The sequence below is a fragment of the Chinchilla lanigera genome, unplaced genomic scaffold, assembly GCF_000276665.1.
Source record: "Chinchilla lanigera isolate Chin_1 unplaced genomic scaffold, ChiLan1.0 scaffold00010, whole genome shotgun sequence".
Taxonomy (NCBI): Eukaryota; Metazoa; Chordata; class Mammalia; order Rodentia; family Chinchillidae; genus Chinchilla; species Chinchilla lanigera.
The window spans coordinates 6,378,535-6,396,749 of NW_004955411.1; the positions used below are offsets into that span (position 1 = coordinate 6,378,535).

Sequence of the window (18,215 nt, forward strand, 5' to 3'; positions counted from 1 at the left end):
CCGCTTGTGTTTTCTAAATTCAGATTCTCGTGTCCATATTTCAGCATTTTTTCACTTGTAACTGCGCCTTTCAACACTATTCACATGAATTCACAGGCAAAACTTAGAAGCACTGGTCCAAACTATGAGGCAAATACTAGTTTGATCTGTAAAAAAAAAAAAAAAAAAAAAAAAAAGGCAAAAGGGAATGTGACAGTTTTAAACACAATCCTTTTTGCTTACGGAGAACGTGACCGCTTGTGTGTGCCGGTGCTTGTGTATCACGGACTCTGCACGTCTCTCATCTCATTTAACTGTGTCTGCTGTCGTCCCCACCGCCAACTTCATTATCGTCCGCTTCTTATTTTTATCTGCTGCTGATTATTTTTCTCAAAGGGATGCTCCCATCGGAAGATAACAAATATTCCGAAACCCTCATCAAGGGGACTTGGTTAAGGCAGAAGGCCTGCTAGGCGCCCCTCTTTCTTCCAGCCCTGGCTGGTGTGAGGTGGTTTTTCATGCGTCTGCGGTTAATGTGGAAACGTGTTCCCGTGGAAAACAGAGCTAAGCGCAAGAACTTTGGTGAAGCTGCTCACGGAATTGTACAAGATGTTGCGATCTGCGCTTCCTGTAGTTTACCAGCTCCTTTCTTACCCGCGGGTGTGTGTGTTCCTCCTGCAACAGTTTCCTGCGGCCGGGTGTTAAGGCCTTTGAAAGTGTCCTGACACCTGTGCGTCCCACCACCCCGAGCGCTGAAAGCCACTTTACTACTCAGTCACCAAGTTCTAAAGTGCGTTTACCGTGGAGAGCGGGGCCAAAGGTGACTGCTGCTGAGTACCCGTGCCCAGCAGGTGGTGACAGCCGATCTGAAACGCAGTCGGTTTAAAGGTCTGGGAGCTGAACGCTGAATACATGTGACACTTTTTTCAATCCAATGAACTTAAATTTCTCATATTGTTTGCAAATATAATAACTACCGTAATTACACTTTAGTTACTTAGAGCAATAACTGTGCATGAATCTCAGCAAGCTTATGTCTTTTTTGTAACCATAACTACCACAGATGGTCACTCAGTAGACTTTAAAGACCTCTAACTTCAAATTAGCAAACTTGTGTTTCCTGTCATTTATATTTACTTTCTTACACATAAAGGACGTTACTCCCAGTGTACCTTCACTTCACAAAATAACATACACTTATTAATTTTGAAGATTTTTAAAAGTAAATTTAACTACCGTTCTTTTTCGGAAAAAGAACTATTTCCTCTATTAACTCTAATATGACCAAAGCATATGTTCTTTAATAATTCTTTTGAAGGTCTCTGTTACCGACTTTGTCCAGCAAGGAACACGGCTTTGAGACTTTGGAGCGTTACTTCGCATAGCCGGGGGATCCGTAACAACAGATATAGGAGAGGATAAATTCAACCTGTCTTCACTTGATTTGATCCGTGGCCATTTATATTTGTTAAATTAGAAATAATGAGGTGTAAATGTTGTTTGACAGAAAGCAATTATAAAAATTTCTTTTCCTTTTCAAAACTAAGGAAATGATTATATATTTTGTTTTTGTCAGTGTCCTATCTTTACTGGACCATGAATTGTGAAATCTATCACAAAATGGCTAAAAAAAAATTATTGAGGGAAATGGTGGTGTTAACCTCCAGGAAAAAACATTATTAATGTTGATGTATTTCATTCAGTTTTAGACGTATAAGTATAAATTTTTCTCTTTTGTTGAAAAAAGGAAGATGGAAAGATTCTATGTGCCTTTGAGTCAAAACATTTATTTTAAAAATAACTCGTTTTTCCCTTTTCATCCATTTTTCTAAATAAAAGATAGAAGTTGTTTCTTTTTTTTTTTGTCTTTTAATTTTTTTCCCTAGCAAAGACGACCCCTTTGGCATATTTTCTTTTCAAACGTGAAATGAGGTGGAAAATCCTCATTTCACGACAGGAAGGACAAATATTGACACAAAGTTAATATTTGTTAGAACCCTGGAAGCAACCTGAGTACACACACACACACACACACACACACACACACACATACACACACACTCCTATCTATGATCTCCCCCTCCTCCTCCATCACATACGTCTAGTTCTCTTTTCTCAGTGTGGAGGAGAGTGGATTCCAGGCTAGGGAAAGGTGGACAGAGCATATCTTATGTACAGGGTAGTTTAGGAAAATATACAGTAAGCAAATATTCATGTACACACACGCACACTCAAGTGCAGCCTGCTTAATCTAATTTCCCCCACTTAGAGCAAGGTTTCTGGACTTCATCACTGTTCCTGCCCATGCCGCATGCAGTAGCATATGCCAAGCCACTGCCTGGTCACTCAGCATTCATTAAGTCCTGCCCGTTCTTGCCTTTGGAGAGGAATGCCCTGGGGTGCTTGTGCTGCTGCCCTGACAGGCCGTATCACTTATCTATTCACATTGATTATCAAAGTCAGCTGTGGCCAGACCTCACTTTTCTCCTTCTCCTCTCAGCCCCTCTTACAAGCACCCCTGCCTGGATTTTCATGAGGAAATAATCAGATTAGGCCTTTCACGGTGAGTTCATATGGAGTTCTCTTTCTCCAGTGTGCTACTAACCGAATAAACGTGTTTAGTGGTAAATTGTAAATGACATTATGATTACCAAAGCCAGCATGGGTTTCATTTAAAAGTGATCAGAAATGCAGACCACAAAAATTGTGACTGGCAGATAAGGCCATTTGGCAAAGTGGGGAAAGGGAAGACAAAAACAAGTGAGAAAGATAATCATTACTCAAAAGTAAACCTTCTCCATCAGAGAAAAGCAGGAGGGAAGGAAATCTGCAGCAAGGGAAGATGGAACGCTCTGCTCTTTAGAAACGATGCCAGCGACGCTGCAGACTCCTGCTGGCTGGGCTCGGGGTTTGAATGACAAGTTCTGTCTGGCTGTGTGTGAGGCTCTCTCTTAAATAGTTAATATGTGTTCTTTGCTGTAATTAAGGGCTGTGTCCATTTAGAGCTTCTGAAACCTGAATGTGTACTTTATCGTTGCCTGTCAAATTACAGTGTGTTCACTGATTAGCTCTAGAGATGACATAGGAAAATAAATAGTAAAATACTGAAAACCTGATATCCCAATCACTGGTAAACTCTATAGAAATAAAAATTGCTAATTTGTGAAGATTAAGATTCCAAATTTGGGTACAAAGCTAAATAATTAACGTTATTTGTTGATAATGCTTAGGCTATTTCCTTTGTCAAATTTGTAATCACACATTTATATCCCTGGAGTAGTATGATGAAATATTTATTTAAAAGGTGAAATGAAAGCATAAAAAAGCAAATGAGTTCTTGCCAAAGATGATTTGAAAATAACCAAAAATCTTCCCATGTGTACTTTCCATAAGTTGTGCAGACAGAACGAATTATTACAGTCCTTATCTCACAGTATTAATAATCATACCTGAACCTTAAACCTAAATATAATCCAAAAGGGAAGTTATTTAGATTATATTTCATTTTGCCAAAGGCATTGGTAGAAGTTTAGAACTATGCTGCTCCATTATTACTACAAAATAATTATGTTAACTCAAAATTACTGTGACTCAATTTCTTTTAACTATAAACTAGGAACAATTAAGCTTGCCATTAAGAAGTTTTAAATAAAGGAATTAGGGAAGGAAAAGGAGGGGATGAAGGGAAGGAAGGAGAGAAAATTGAGGAAAGAAAGAAGAGAGGGAAGAAGGAAGAAAAGGAAGATGAAGGGAGGAAGAGGAAGGAAGGAAGGAAGGAGGGAGAGAGGGAAGACAATTAACTTTATGGTGTCAGGGTTTCTGTGCAGTAAGGTCAGACTTCTTGGCCATTCTGTTTCCATCCTCATGCAGCTGAGATGAGCTCTGCTTCTGTTTAACTAGTTCTTGCTCTATCCCACTCTGTTCCATTCCAGGTACTGCTCCCATTATTCTGTGGGAGTCCTGTCAACGTTCCTGAATCCTAAGCAGCCAGTCCTTTTTGGCAAAACTGACCATGTGGTGACAACCATCCTGCCACATTAAAGCTGCTTAAGCAGTAACTGAGAGCTTCCCTCATTCACAAAACTATGAGCCCACAGATCCCCTCTGCTGTCCCCTAGTCTCCACACCGCCATCAGCATGAGGATACTGTGGGTGTTACTTAACATCCCTGCTTGTATTAATCGCTATACACAAGTCAAGCACATTTTGTCTGTTCTCTTCAGATACACATCTGTCCCGAGATGCTCAGGAGCTCGTCCAGCCTTTTATTTCCTTACCCTAAAATGTGTTCCCAGTGCTTTGTGGAATTCTGAGGTTGGAAGCAAAACAATCTTCATCCTCAAAGAACATTCTTTTCACTTTATTTTCTGCCTCCACTAAAATCTAGCCAAAGATGCCTCTCCCTTTACAGACTTTTTAAAGTCACACCCCCAAGCCTTGAGTTTCTTTTATCTTCTGGTGCTATTCCCATGCTGGGTGTAATATCCTTGGGTAGAGCATCTGCTCTTTGGAGGCTGACGCCATCTGGCACGCTACCTGCTCTCCCTACCTCACGTCTCCTGTGCTTACGCAGTAGACCTTGCTCTTTATTTCCCCGAGGTCATAGAAACTGGCTTACTCTTTTCTTCTCCATCTTAACTCTGCCATGATTCTTGTCAAGGTGAATAATTTGGCCAAATGGTTGACTCCTATGGAAATAAAAGAAAATCAAAGGAGAACAAACAAAGGCTATTTATTGTGAATTTGCTACAGCAAGGAAGTCAGCTCTTGCATTTGGTGGAGACTTCAGGGCACACAGTAGAGTGGGAAGTGTTGTTGTGGAGTGAACTATGAAAAGGCTCCAAGTGTGCCGCGATAGGAGGTCACCTGACAGGGGAAGCTGGACACGGGCTAGTTGAAAATTGGGCATCCAGTGTGATTAGTTAGGATGCATATTTGGCCTCCTTCAATTGGTTCCAAGTTGAAAGCTGGAGAAAACACAGAATTATTGGGGAAAATGAGGGAAACTAGCAGTTCTTAATCAAGCACAGGCTGGAGTAATTTTTCTAGGAGCTACTGATTGGTTTTGGACTTCCAGAAGTGGTTGTGACGGATAATGGGCTGGCTTTCTAAATTGGCTCCTGTAGATTGTGTGCTTCAGTTGTCTATGTTTCTACAGGGTCTGGCCATTGTGTTTGTATGTTCTGATTCTCATCGCCCAACTCATCTCCTGGTCTTCTCTAGAAGCTTAACACAGACAGAGCCTTCAGGAATAATTGGTATTATTTTTATTTTCATCAAGTGTTCTTTTTCCCAACTGTTTTTTACCACTTATGGATGTGGTCATCACAGTGAAATTGTCATCACCACCAACCTCCAAACTCTTAAGTTTAAGTGTGCCTTTTTCAGACGATAACATGAGCTCATGCTTCCGCCCTCCCTGGCTGGTTCACAGCACTCTCTCCCACCACAGACCTCCCACCCAGCTTCTCCCACCTCGCTCCTGACTCCCATCCCACCATCCCATCCTCACACTCGGCTTTCAGCTGGTCACCTTGCTTCTTCTTCAGTCTGCCACCCATCTCTTCTTGGTGGTAGGTGCACTGCCCTCCTTCCCATTGTTCTGGAGATGGACTCTCAATGTATTCCATGCCACCTGTGCCTAGATATATGTATTTATTTTTATTAGTACATATTTGTGATGCACAGTGAATATGCCTACTTTACAAGTGGGTTCTGTTCTTCCTGAACCACTCAGGGGACGTACTGTGTCAGTCACTACCCACTCCAAGTCAGTTCTTTGCATTACATGTCTATTGTAGGACTCAGAACTTCACATTGAATAAAGTAAACCAAGGCACTTTTATGGGCTCTGCAGAACTTCAGCTTGCATCTAAGTAAAACCACCTTTTTTCTTTCCTCATATATTTTAAGATGGTTTGAGTTATATGCATATATTAGCTTCTTTTTATAATCTCATCTTCAGGGACAGGCAGATTTTCTGTAACAATATTACAGGCTTATAGTAATTATTGTTATGATTTTTAGTGCATGTTAGTATTACACAATGGTGGTATTTGTTTTAGGAAGTTTGTTGCATGTATTTAACATATCTTAATAATTTCCAATCCTATTACTTCCTTTCCCTTTTTGCCTCTCATCCCACTGAATTTCTTCACCATCTCCAAAAACCTTCCTCCTGTTTTCCAGTTATCTCTCCTTTATTCTGTCTATCTATCTATCTATCTACCTATCTATCTATCTTCCATCCTCTACCTACCTACCTATTTACCTAATTATCTGGTTTCTCATATAAGAAAGAACAGGTAATATTTAACTTCCTGAGTCAGGTTTACTTTATTCAACATGAAGGTTTGATTGCTGCACTAGACATGTAATGCAAAGAACTGACTTTTCAATCCATACAGAGTATCTGCTTTGAGTAGAATCCTTACTATCAACACTCCTAGAAGTTCCTGCTAGAATTAGGCTTGTGCTACCAGAAATCATGGTGACATTGTTCAGAGGGAATTTGTCGCTTACTAATATGTGCTTGTTGTCCATAGATGCATGCACACAGTGTGTCTTTGTTCTTTTAAAAGCCCTTCCTTACCTCCCCTCTGCCTCCACTTCAGGATCCTCTTCCCAGCGCCAAAGACCTATCTCTCTTTTCTATTGGTTATCTTTTCTTTTGATCTTCAAATTATTCAGACTTTCAGTTTCTTATGTAAGAGAATTGTGTGATATTTAAACTTGTGCATCTGATTGTGGTCTCAAAGGACATCCATTTTTCTATAAAAGATTTAAATTTATCCTTCTTTATGCTACAGTAGTACTCCACTGTACATAAACACCATATTTTCTTTATCCATTCATCTGTTGATGGATATAACAGGTTGTCTTCAAGATTTACCTATTATGAGTTGTGCTGAAATAAACATGAGTATGTAAATAACTCTGTAGTATCATGTCTTTAAATCTTTTGGGAAGATACCTAGAAGGGAAAGAGCTGGGTCAAATGGGATTTCTACTTTCATTTTTTTGAGGAGTCTCTATACTGATTTTCACAGCACTTGTACTAGCTTACATTACTTCTAACAATGTGGGAGGGTACTTTTTTCCCTGTGGCTTTGACACTATTTGTTATTGTTTGATTTCTTTTTGGTAGCCAGTTTTTCCAGATGAAGATGGAGTCTCAGTATTGTTTTAATTTGCATTTCTCTGATGGCCACAGGCATTGAATATTTTTTCATGTATTTATTGGCCGTTTGTAATTTTTCTGAGAAGTGTCTATTTATTTAACTTGCCCATATAGAAGGAAGATTATCTAGTTAAACATAGAAAAGTAGTAGTATACCCACTCTATAAATCCTCCTCCCAATGTATAAATGCTACTTATAAGGAGCTTTACTTTCTTTATTAAGAGATTGAGGAAACCACATCCCAATAATCATGCTTATACTACGTTCCAAGAACTTCAGCTCTGACTGCTGAGATATAGGTTTAGAGAAGCACTGTTTCTTTCATAAACCTTAATTAATCCATTATTTGTTATAGATTTTTGCATCATATCATTTCTAGGATAGCGAAAATTGTAAAGAGTATATATGACTTTAGGAAAAAACATTTATTTGCCATAAAGATTTGAACTAAAGAAATAACTTTAAATATTCATTATGCTTACAGTTGGATAAGACTGTGAATATCGTTGGTTTTGTGGGAATATGGGAAGAAGGAATGGTAAGAATAGTTTATAATAACCAATGCTTTGTGAAACCCTTCTTAATTAAAGTGATATGCAATGGTTTGAATAGGTTTTTCTCTTTAGAAACTCATATAAACATGTAATCCCCATTGTAAAGTATCCCTAGGATGGACACTAAATCCAACTAGAGTGTTTAGAGGTGGGACCTTTGTGAAGGGGTTAGGATTAAAAGAGGTCATCAGGATAGAGTCCCCATGACTGGCCTGAGAGTGCACACATATGTCCCTGGTCTTTCCTGACATGCTGCTCCTGACCATGTCAACAGTGTACCAGTGAGAAGGCCATCCTCAGATGCAGGTCTTTGACTGAGCACTAGAAAGGTGAGAAAAATAAACCTCTTTCCTTTACAGGTTACTTGTTGTTGTTGTTGGTAGTGGTGATGGTGGTGGTGGTGGTGATGTGTGTGTGTGTGAGAAAGAGAGAGAGAGAAAGAGGGAGAGAGAGAGAGATTGGATGTATTATTAGCAACAGAAAACAGACTAGCATAAGGCCATGGTTATCAAATTTAAATTATTAACTTTGTGACAGTCATAATTGTAACTCTCCCAATATCACAGGAATTAGAGTACTTTGATCTTTACATAGAAAGGTCAGTATCCACAGAGGTTTAAAACAAAGCAAAAGGGAAAGATTAGGACTAGAACCAGTGCATGCACTTGGTGTCACACCGGTTCCTCTGAAATAAAGAAGGCAATCAACTCTCCTCAAGCAAACAAATAGTTAACACAAACGTATTTAAGAAGCTACATGTGTCTGGTATTTATGGTAATCCCAATATATTGCTTAATAGTAATAAAGGAACTAGATCTTTGTTATTAAAGAAACAGGTGACAAAGAAACAAATTATTTACTGTTAGCAGGTGAAATATGCACAAGGAATCTCAGGAGATGTTTATTCAATTCTCCATTTGTAGAGTTTATAATCCAACTCATTCAAAATTCCAGTGAGTCATGAGGATTTTTTGTTTTTCACATTCTGTTACCTTATTCCTGAGCTTTTGCGTAGGCAAGAGGCCTCAGCTAGACTCTGCTGAGTGTGCCTGTGTTTTGTAATATGTACCTTTAGCAGAGATGGTGCCCTTTCAAACTCACATTCATGCGCAATTCAAACTCTTCTCTCCTCTGTCTTATGCTTCTGCACGAGAACTACCTTCTCTATGTCTATTCTTCAGCATGGGTGATCAGGCACATTCTTCTCTGCCCATGTAATTGCTTAACTTGTGAATAGAGGCTTTGGATCCTGAGGCTGGGATGGACTGGGAATCAGACTTTGTGGTGGCTGGAATATGTAAAAATAAATAAACAAATGAAAGGAACTCTATAACTGGACCTCTTTGAAGGTACATATTCTATAGGTAAAGCTACAAAAGAATACTTGAACATATTCTAAATGGTTCATTTTTGGTTTTTGATCCTTAAAAGAATAAAAATATGGAAAGAAAAATTCATGTTTCTCCATGTGTGTTTATTTAGTATGTGAATGAATGAATGATTCAAAACATATTTTATCACAACAGAACCTGTTGTGGATAAATCAATTATGCAATTGATTAACAAAATTTATATTATAATTGTGTATATTGCTATTTTGAGCTGATTTAAAAATTTAGCTATAGAATAATAGTCATATAAAATGATCTAGAAAGAATATATAGTACAGAAATGACTTGAAGTATAACAATTTTGAAAAGAATACATAACAACCAAATATTACATATTAAGGGGCATGTACTATACCTAAGGTAAAATGTTAGATCTCATGATAATTTAAATGTGAGATATGGTCCCTGTCCTTGAGAAATACCCCTTAAGGGGAGAGATGCCTACTAAGTTATGTGATTTATCAAATTATACATAGTTGAATGATTTAGAATTATATTAACTAAGAGAATGCTTATTTTACTCAGGGACAGTTCTAAGTATAGCACTCTCTAGGGATCACTTCATAAGACAGTATATATCTTAGATGGGTAGCAAAAAGAACAAAGCCAGAGATCTGTAAAATTGGGTTGAATGTAACTGGTTAATCAGTGGTATCAGCACAGCTGGAAAATGTGTAAGACTAAAGACAGTGACATGTAAAGCTCAGGAAGGGGAGCTTAAGTGATGCAAAGATTTTCCATAAGGAACATCATCTACCTTATTTGGAAAAGTTATAACTGTAGTAGAGATTGGTCATCAATATCTCAAGGCACAATTTGCATACCCAGTAAGATCATGCAATGAGTGTCTTTATGCAGGAGCTACGTTTCTGAGAACAATTATTTTTTTTCCCTGCAGTAGAGATTGGACCCAGGGACTTCACATCAAACTACTTCTCCAGGCTTTTACATTTAAAAATTTTTCAAAAAAAATTTTGAACAGGGTCTTGTTAAGTCTTCACCTTAACAAGTGCACCCTTAACAAGTCTGCCCAGGCTAGACTTGAGTTTGTGTTCCTCCTGCCTCAGCCTCTCAAAGTGCTGGGATTGTATATGTGTGCTACTCCACTCAGTTTGAAAATAATTCTTAATTTAATATAAAATTTATCATATTATAGAGCTATGGAAAGAAAAAATATCACGTAAAAATTAGTTCTTTTGATTTGGTAATTAAATTTTCATTTAAATTAATGATTTAATATTCAATTGAAGAAATCCATTTTCTTTAAGAGACAGTAAAGATTTATTTTGTCTTGTGTCAGTTTTTTAAGTTCACAAGATAGGCCTCTACATCCTTTTAAAAAACACTTAGTAAGCATCATGATCTATGTGGTTGAGTTTATTGGCATAAAGCATCTTATTCTTTGACTGTAAAATTGGCAATAATAAAACTCTGTTGCTGAAATGGGTGATTTGCATTCTTTTCCTTTTGATAGGCCTAGTAAAGGGTTCATCAATTTTGTTAACATTTTCTAAGAACCATTTTATTCACCTTCTCTGCCTTTTTTATTTTATTTTGATTTCTGCTGTCTTATTTTCTCTTTCATTCTACTTACTTTGAGTTTTCTGTGCTCTTTTTCTGATTCTTCTTTTTAACTTTTGAAAAGTAAGTTCTTCATCTTTTTAATGAGATATAAATGTCAAAATAATTGTATATGTTTAGAGCACACAATGTGATATTTTGATGTATACTAGCATAGTCAAGTGATTGCCATTGTCAAGTTAACTAACATATACATTGCCAGTTATTTAGGGAATGTGTGTGTGCACATGCATGTGTGTGGTAAAGACATTTAAGATCTCTTAGCCAATTACAGGTGTACCATACAGTGTAGTCACCATCTTGTACATTAGACTTCTTTTCCAAATTCTTAGAGATTACTTTAGGACATTGCTTTTAGCTAATTCTTATATAATACCATAAATGTAATACCATTTAATAGTATTTAATATTAATATAATATTAATGTAATTTAATGGTATTTAATACTATTTTATGATATTTAATATTGATGTGATGTTAATATCATTTAATAACATAAATTTCTCTGGGGGCACTATTTCAACTATATTCTACAAATATGTTATGTTAAAATTTTCATTATTATTCAGTTGAAATGTTTTCTAATTCTGCTGTGATTTTTTTCTCATTATTGATATAAGTGCTGCAAAACCATGTTCTGAAGCAATATTTTGGAGTTAAGATTGGACAACATAGACAACTCCGGCAGACATTTATAATAACATTACTTGGAAGGAAGTATGTAGGACAAACCTAACTTTCGTCTAAATGTAGTATCTCCCACATTAGAAATAATTTGATTTTTGTTGCTGCTATTCCATCCCTTCAGCTACTTTGAAGAACTTGAACTAAAGTAAATTAAAAATATCTGGAAACATGCAAAAGAACTTTGTGCATTTCAATTTTAAATTAAAATGAAATCTTTGTTGGAAGATGAACTGTCCCTGTGGATTTAAAACAAGGAATCTAAGTTTATGTATAAGAAGGAAAGAATGATGGCAATCATGAATCATGACATTTTCTGAAATGTGTTCATTAGCCTGCTTCTCCTTCACTTGAACTCTGTGTAATGTCAGCAATTCCCCAAATTACTATTTTCTTCTTTCGCTGTTCTTGTATTTCTTTATTCTTTATATGTAAGAGAAAGAGTGTGTGAGAAAATCATATAGTAGATCACTCAAACTCTTTCATTCTCTGCTCACGATATATATTTTCAGTATTAACAAACCACCAGTAATCCTCGGTTGTAATCCCCTCAACCCACCTCTTCCTCCTTTGATTTGAATCTCCCTCTCCCTCTTCCTTTGTGCATGACAGGTCTGGACATTATGGTAATAAGAAATGCATACATATACTGGTGTCTGCTATTGATTCTTGAGGTAGAGGTCCTAAAACTATTTTAGATACAGGTGTTAGGGGGGAAGTCTTTTGTTCTAACACTCGGGGCTCCTAACCCAGAGTGCCTAAGACCTATGTTCCTTTCTGACTGACAGAAACTTCTCACAAAGAGCTCTGAAATTCCTCAGTCTGAAGAACAACTTTTGTCCTATTAAGATGACTCCCCACACACCTTGGTACTAGGAATTGATCCCAGGGCCTTTGCACTGAGCTACATCCCCAGACCATTTTTCACATTTTTACTTTTGCCACAGGGTCTCACTAAACCGCTAAGCTGCCAAGGCTGGGTTCTAACTTGTGATTATCCTGCCTCAGCCTCCCATAGTGCTGCAATTTCAGGCATGCAACTCTTGCTAGATTTCTAATAGCCTCTTATTGGGGCTGGTTGCCGGGGAAACCAATGATATGATTGAAGATTGGTCTTTAAGCTTCATCTTTTTGTAACAAAGTAGGGGAGAAGCACTGAAAGTTGAGTTGATCTCCAATGGCCAATTGCTTAATCAGCCTGCCTTCATATTGGAAACCTAGACAGGCTTTGGAGCGTGTGAAAGTGGCTGGACCTGTCAGGGTGCAGCAAGCCTGCAGAGGGCACAGAAGCTCCGTGCTTCATCCCACATGCTTTGCCCTATGCATCTCTTCCACCTGGGTGTTCATTTGTACCTCCTGTGATATCTTTTATAGTAAAGGGGTAGATATAAATAATGTATTTCCCTTGGTTCTGTGAGCCTCAGAACCTTAGAGACATTCAGAGGCACTCTTATTTTAGCTTGTTCAGAAGCATGGATCACCACATGGAACCATTGAATGGCCCCTGAACTGGGGGCGGTCTGTGGGATTTACCTTAACCTATGCGGTCTGTGTGTTCCAACACTAAGTAATGTCAGACTGAGTTAAACTGTATGGTTCTGATCGTCTTCTGGTGGAGAACTGGTTACTTTTGGGGAGAAATACCCGTGCATTTTGGGTTAAGTCTTCTGTGTTCTATTGTACTGGAGAGAGTAATATAGTTTGTTTTTCCTCAAGATCTTTTAGTGTTTATTTCTACTATCTTGGCCACTTTCCTTGTTGCTAAGACACAATCCCTGGCACCTGAAACTTAAAGGCAGGCAGAATTCTGTGGGCTCATAATTTCAGTCCATAGTCAGCTGGCTCCAAGGTCGGCAGGGCACAGAGGAAGGGTCTGGCAGAAAATAGTAGCTCACATCATGCTGGCCAGGAAGCAAAGTGAAAGAGAGATTAGGGAGATACACCCTTCCAGGTTGCACCACAGTGACCTCACTTCTCTAACCAGCCCCACCTCTTCATAGCACATTCAGCTACAAACTCCTCCATGCACCAATGCAGGACTGAGTACAGTGCCTGAATGCTCCCATCACTTCTAAAACCACTGCTCCTGGGTGCATGAGGCTTTGGGTGACAGTCAAAGTTCAACCCACAACATCTATCTTTATTCTTTACTTATTCAGCTCTTTTGAAACCTAACCATTATGTTCATTAACTTTCAATTAATGTAATGGAGCACATAAAATTGAAATGTTAAATGCCTATTATTTAATGCATGTACATTTTCATATTTTCACCAAGATTTCCTTGTGCTCTTACTATCAGGTATACTTAGATATTAGGTTCAGTAAATGTTCTCTATATATTTTATATTAAGTTCAGTAAATATTTTATGAAGTTACAGATGATGATAAGAGTGTTCAATTGCAAATCGCCATTGGGAATTGTGGTGGGTTGTGTGTCATTTGTTTATTTTCCTTTATTTTATAGGTACATTCAGAGAAGAACAGAAATGCACATACCGACCACTGATGCAAGGCTTCATCTGCAAACAGACTGACCACGTGATCCTAGCTCTTGATAGTGTCGATGTCACTTGGGCAAGCCAGAAGTTGTATCCAGTTGTATCAGTTACTACTGGTTTTGTTGACACATTTAGTAGTATAAATAATCATACTCTTTGTGCTACTTCTGGGTCTGTGTCTACCTTTTATTCCATTTTACCTACCAGGCAAATTACCAAAGTGTGCTTTGTTGATCAGACTCCTCAAGTTTTGCGTTTTATTCTGTTAGGGAACAAAAGTACCTCCAAGCTTCTCTTAGGCATATTCTACCATGAAATCCAAAGCCCCCGCGTTTTCCTGGGTGGAAGTTTTATTCCACCTACTTTAGTGCATTCAGCATCATCATTGCTGGATGAGTCTGTTGGTGTCAACTATTTCAGCATCACAGATAACCTCTTGTATGTGGTTGTACAAGGAGAGGAGCCCATTGAAATACGCACAGATGTTTCCCTTCATTTGGCCTTCACCATGACATTTTCATCCCTGGAAAAAGGTTGGGAAGTTGTTATACTTGAAAAAATAACTAACTTCTTACAGATTGACCAAAACCAAATCAGAGTTACTCATGAGATGCCTGGTGATGAAAGAACCTTAAAGGCCATTGCTGACAGTAGAGCAAAGAGAAAACGCAATTGTCCAAGCGTGGCTTGTGCCAGTCATTATAGAAGAGGTGGACAACGTAGACCTCTCATGACGGAAATGAGCTCCCATAGGGCCTTCCCACCAGCCACAGCAGAAATGAGCTCTACCGTGGTTGTCATTGAAATCGGTGACCTGCCAACATCAACGAGGACTGGACTAACTCCATCCTTATCAAGTAACACATTACAAACTTTGGCTCACCAAATCATCACAGCTCAACAGACTGGAATACTGGAGCATGTTCTGAATATGACTGTTGGTGCCCTACTGGTGACTCAGTCAAAGGGAATCATTGGCTATGGGTAAGTAGCACTTGTACAGGCAACAGAGCAAGGGGTGATATACAAAGATATAGTACAAACGTCAACCTTCTTCCACTGAGTCCCATATCCTGTCTGCTTGTTAAGATCAGAATGAAAACTCAAAACTATTTCAATATATATGCTAATTCATTTCCTTTATACTACTAGTTTCTCTTAGTTCATTGGAAAAGTTTTATGTTTTTTTTGTTTGTTTGTTTTTGGTTTTTCTCCGGTACCGGGAACCGAACTCACGACCTTGCGCTTGCCAGGCAGGTGCTTTGCCGCTGAGCTAAATCCCCAGCCCCAAGTTTTATGTTATTATCTGTTTGTTTCTTTTTTGTAAGAACCTATTTGGTTTATGTCTTGTACTCTGAGTAACTACTTTGAAGATAACAATGAACAGTACATTAACTACTGTTATTCTCATTATTTGTTGTGAATATTTGTTGTATTTCTCAGTGAATAAAACACCCAAACAGCCATTTAAAGACTTAAATTCTCAGTTTTAAAATTCATCATTAGATCTCTTTTCTTCATTATTATTATTCAAATGTTGGAAGACACAGTATGTTGGATCTGAAAGCAAACATATATAGAAGAGAATTTTCTGAAGAAATTTGCTTTCAGTTATTTGTTCACTCATTGCTTCCTGCTGACTTTAAATGATGGGCTAGGTTGTGGTGTTACTGTGGTGGAAAAATAATACTGTTCTTATTGGAAAATCACTTTCTTTGCTGTAGTGCTAATAAATAAATAAATAACATTTAATGAGCAGTAATTGCTTCTATACACCTGTCTTCAATGGACGTGAGATTCACTAGAACTGATATAAAAAGAAAAACCTTCACATTTGTGAGGTTATTCAGCTAATGCACTGACTAACTTGTGAGTACAGAGCAACCTATCCACGTGAAAGTTTACTGTTTTTGTATCACCTTCCTTCTTTACAGTGGATGTCGATCCTCCTTTTCCTTACTGTATGTTAATGTGTATGATAGAGTAGAAGAGAGCTCAAGCAATTTCTTTGTAGATCTGGTGGATTTCATGGGCTTTGTAAACCATTAGGTGACATGAAAAAGTATTTACAGTTCTTTCAGGAAGAGCATCAAAGATGTTCTCCAGAAGTTCACTCTTTAATTTCATGGGGTTATATGCATTTCAGTAAGTGGACACTCACATTACCAGGAGAATATTACTTTTCTTATTTTCACCAAGCGACAAGCTTTGGCTTGGTGAGGAGAGTGAGTTGCCATCTGCCTTTGAAGCTGATAGTCTGTAGCGGGTTCCCCTCTCCTTTCCTTTGTCATCCTCGAGAGGCATCTGGATTTAAACTTCCTCTGTTTACATCTGTCAGATCCATGAAGCTGTTTTCCAATTTTCAAAATTTTGTTGACCTCTGTTGTTGTTTATTGTCTCTTCACCTGTCTTTTTTATTCCTTCTGATTAACACTGTTGGTTACTCATTTTTATTCTTTAGGGAATCTCAGTGGAGTTCTCAGAGAGAGGAGAGAGAAGCACTTGTTAAATCTTTCCTTTAGAAGCTCGAGGTTCCCACCAGGAGCTTATTCCCACATGCCTGGGATCCTGGCAGCACCTTGAATGGGTTTGGACGTGCTTTTCTTCTGACAACCTCTTGAGAAGCACTTGGCCCAGTCAAGCTTGTCTAGGCCTGAGAATCTCCTCTCAGGAGATAATCCATATGCGTAATTCTGAGTTACTACCTTTGTCCTAATCTGTGTTGCAGCAACAAAAAAATAATCCTTTACGTCACGTAAAGCTCTTTTTTACGACATTGCCGTGAACCTTGGGATCTGAAAACATCGTAGTGAGGGAGGGCATGAAAATGCAGGAGTGTGTGTGCGCGTGTGCGTGTGCGCATGCGTGTGTGTACCTTTATGACATAAATGGCTTTTTGAGTTCCTGTATTCTACATAAGCAGCACACAATCAAGAAGAAAACCAAAACGATGATAGATAGATAGATAATAGATAGGAGCTTAGTTACACTAAGTTTTACTGAACACCTCCTTTTCTGTAAACTTCGTGTCTCCAAGGCACCTGCTTTCTAGGAAACTGGTGTTTAAAGTGCTCAAGGCTGAGACCTCCTGACAATGTAAGATGGTACTCTTTCCAAGCGCGGCAGAACATTTATTACAAAAGATGTGCCATTATTCTTATCCTGACCCTTTTCTTTTCCATGACAACACCACGACATTTCCAACTCCTGCACCTAGGGTAACTCGAAACTCACTACTTTCAGGGAATCACAAGAGTTCAGCCCTAAATATTACAATAGAGCTGTGGGAATGTAAGTTAAGGGGTGCACCAGATCTTGAAGTTAGCTAGGGCAAGATGGGTGGTAGCTTTTAGAGGCGATTACTGATCTAAGATCAGAGGACATACACAGCGGATACTGAGCTTGCCAAGTGTTCTGTCGTTACATGCTAGGGGGTGCTTCCGACGCACCAGGCTTGGAATCACTAAGCCGCAGTGACAGAAGGAAATGCAGCATTTCTTCCCTCCTAGGAAACCTGTCTTGGATCACTGTGAACATAAGGATGGTGAATTATAAGTACGATGGTGTATATCAAGTCAGAAAGATAGCTGAGGAAGTCATTCTTGATTACAAACTATAGAGAATATTCCTGAGAGACAGAGCTCCCGTGGTATTATTTATTTTTGCATATTTTATAATGCCTTGAACAATGTTTGTAGAATAGGAGGATTAGCATAGGTTTTTCAGATGGAATTGGCTAGAGAAGTTACTTTTCTTCCTCCCAGGGTATAGAATCATTTGAACTCCTTTAAAATCTAAGTCCCCTCATGGTACGTACAGACTCTGCCGCCTTAACTAGCCAATAAAAAACAAGAGAGGCCAAAAATTAGGAAACCTTGAAGTGTTTCATCAAAACATCAAAACATTTCATCAAAACCTGAGGATTTCTTTTATGGGAACCTGGCTAGGATCTGTGAGAAAGAGATGGTTTAAGAGTGAAGATCTGCAATCCTCAACTCTTTCATCCTAGGATAGTGGGCCTTGCCAAAAGCCACTTCCCATCCACATGGGTTTATTTGTTTGTTTGTTTGCTGTGTTTGACATGCAAATAGAAATGGTCCCCATCCTGTACAGATTGGGAAGATTTAAAACAAGATCAGGAATGAATCAGGGTGATGTCAGGACTGGGAAATTTCTGTATTCTCTTGTTCTTTTTGTTAGTGTCCTTTTTGTTAGGGGAAAAAGAATTCTTTCACATACCTGACTGGGTATTGGAAGCTGTTAAATAGTGGTTAAAACCGGAAGAGATGGAGGGAACTTTCCTCCCCCATTTTTTAAAGTTTGGCTGTAGGTCCTTCTGCCTGCA

General features: G+C 38.4%; 1 protein-coding gene across 1 annotated transcript in view; it reads left to right on the forward strand.

Moving 5' to 3' along the window:
• Pkhd1 (polycystic kidney and hepatic disease 1 (autosomal recessive)) overlaps positions 1 to 18,215 on the forward strand; it is a gene marked incomplete in the record, with an annotated part of 446,270 nt that overhangs the window by 390,435 nt on the left and 37,620 nt on the right. Inside the window, 1 exon segment of the mRNA XM_013510899.1 lies at positions 13,837 to 14,854. Coding sequence (XP_013366353.1) covers positions 13,837 to 14,854 — 1,018 coding nt within the window.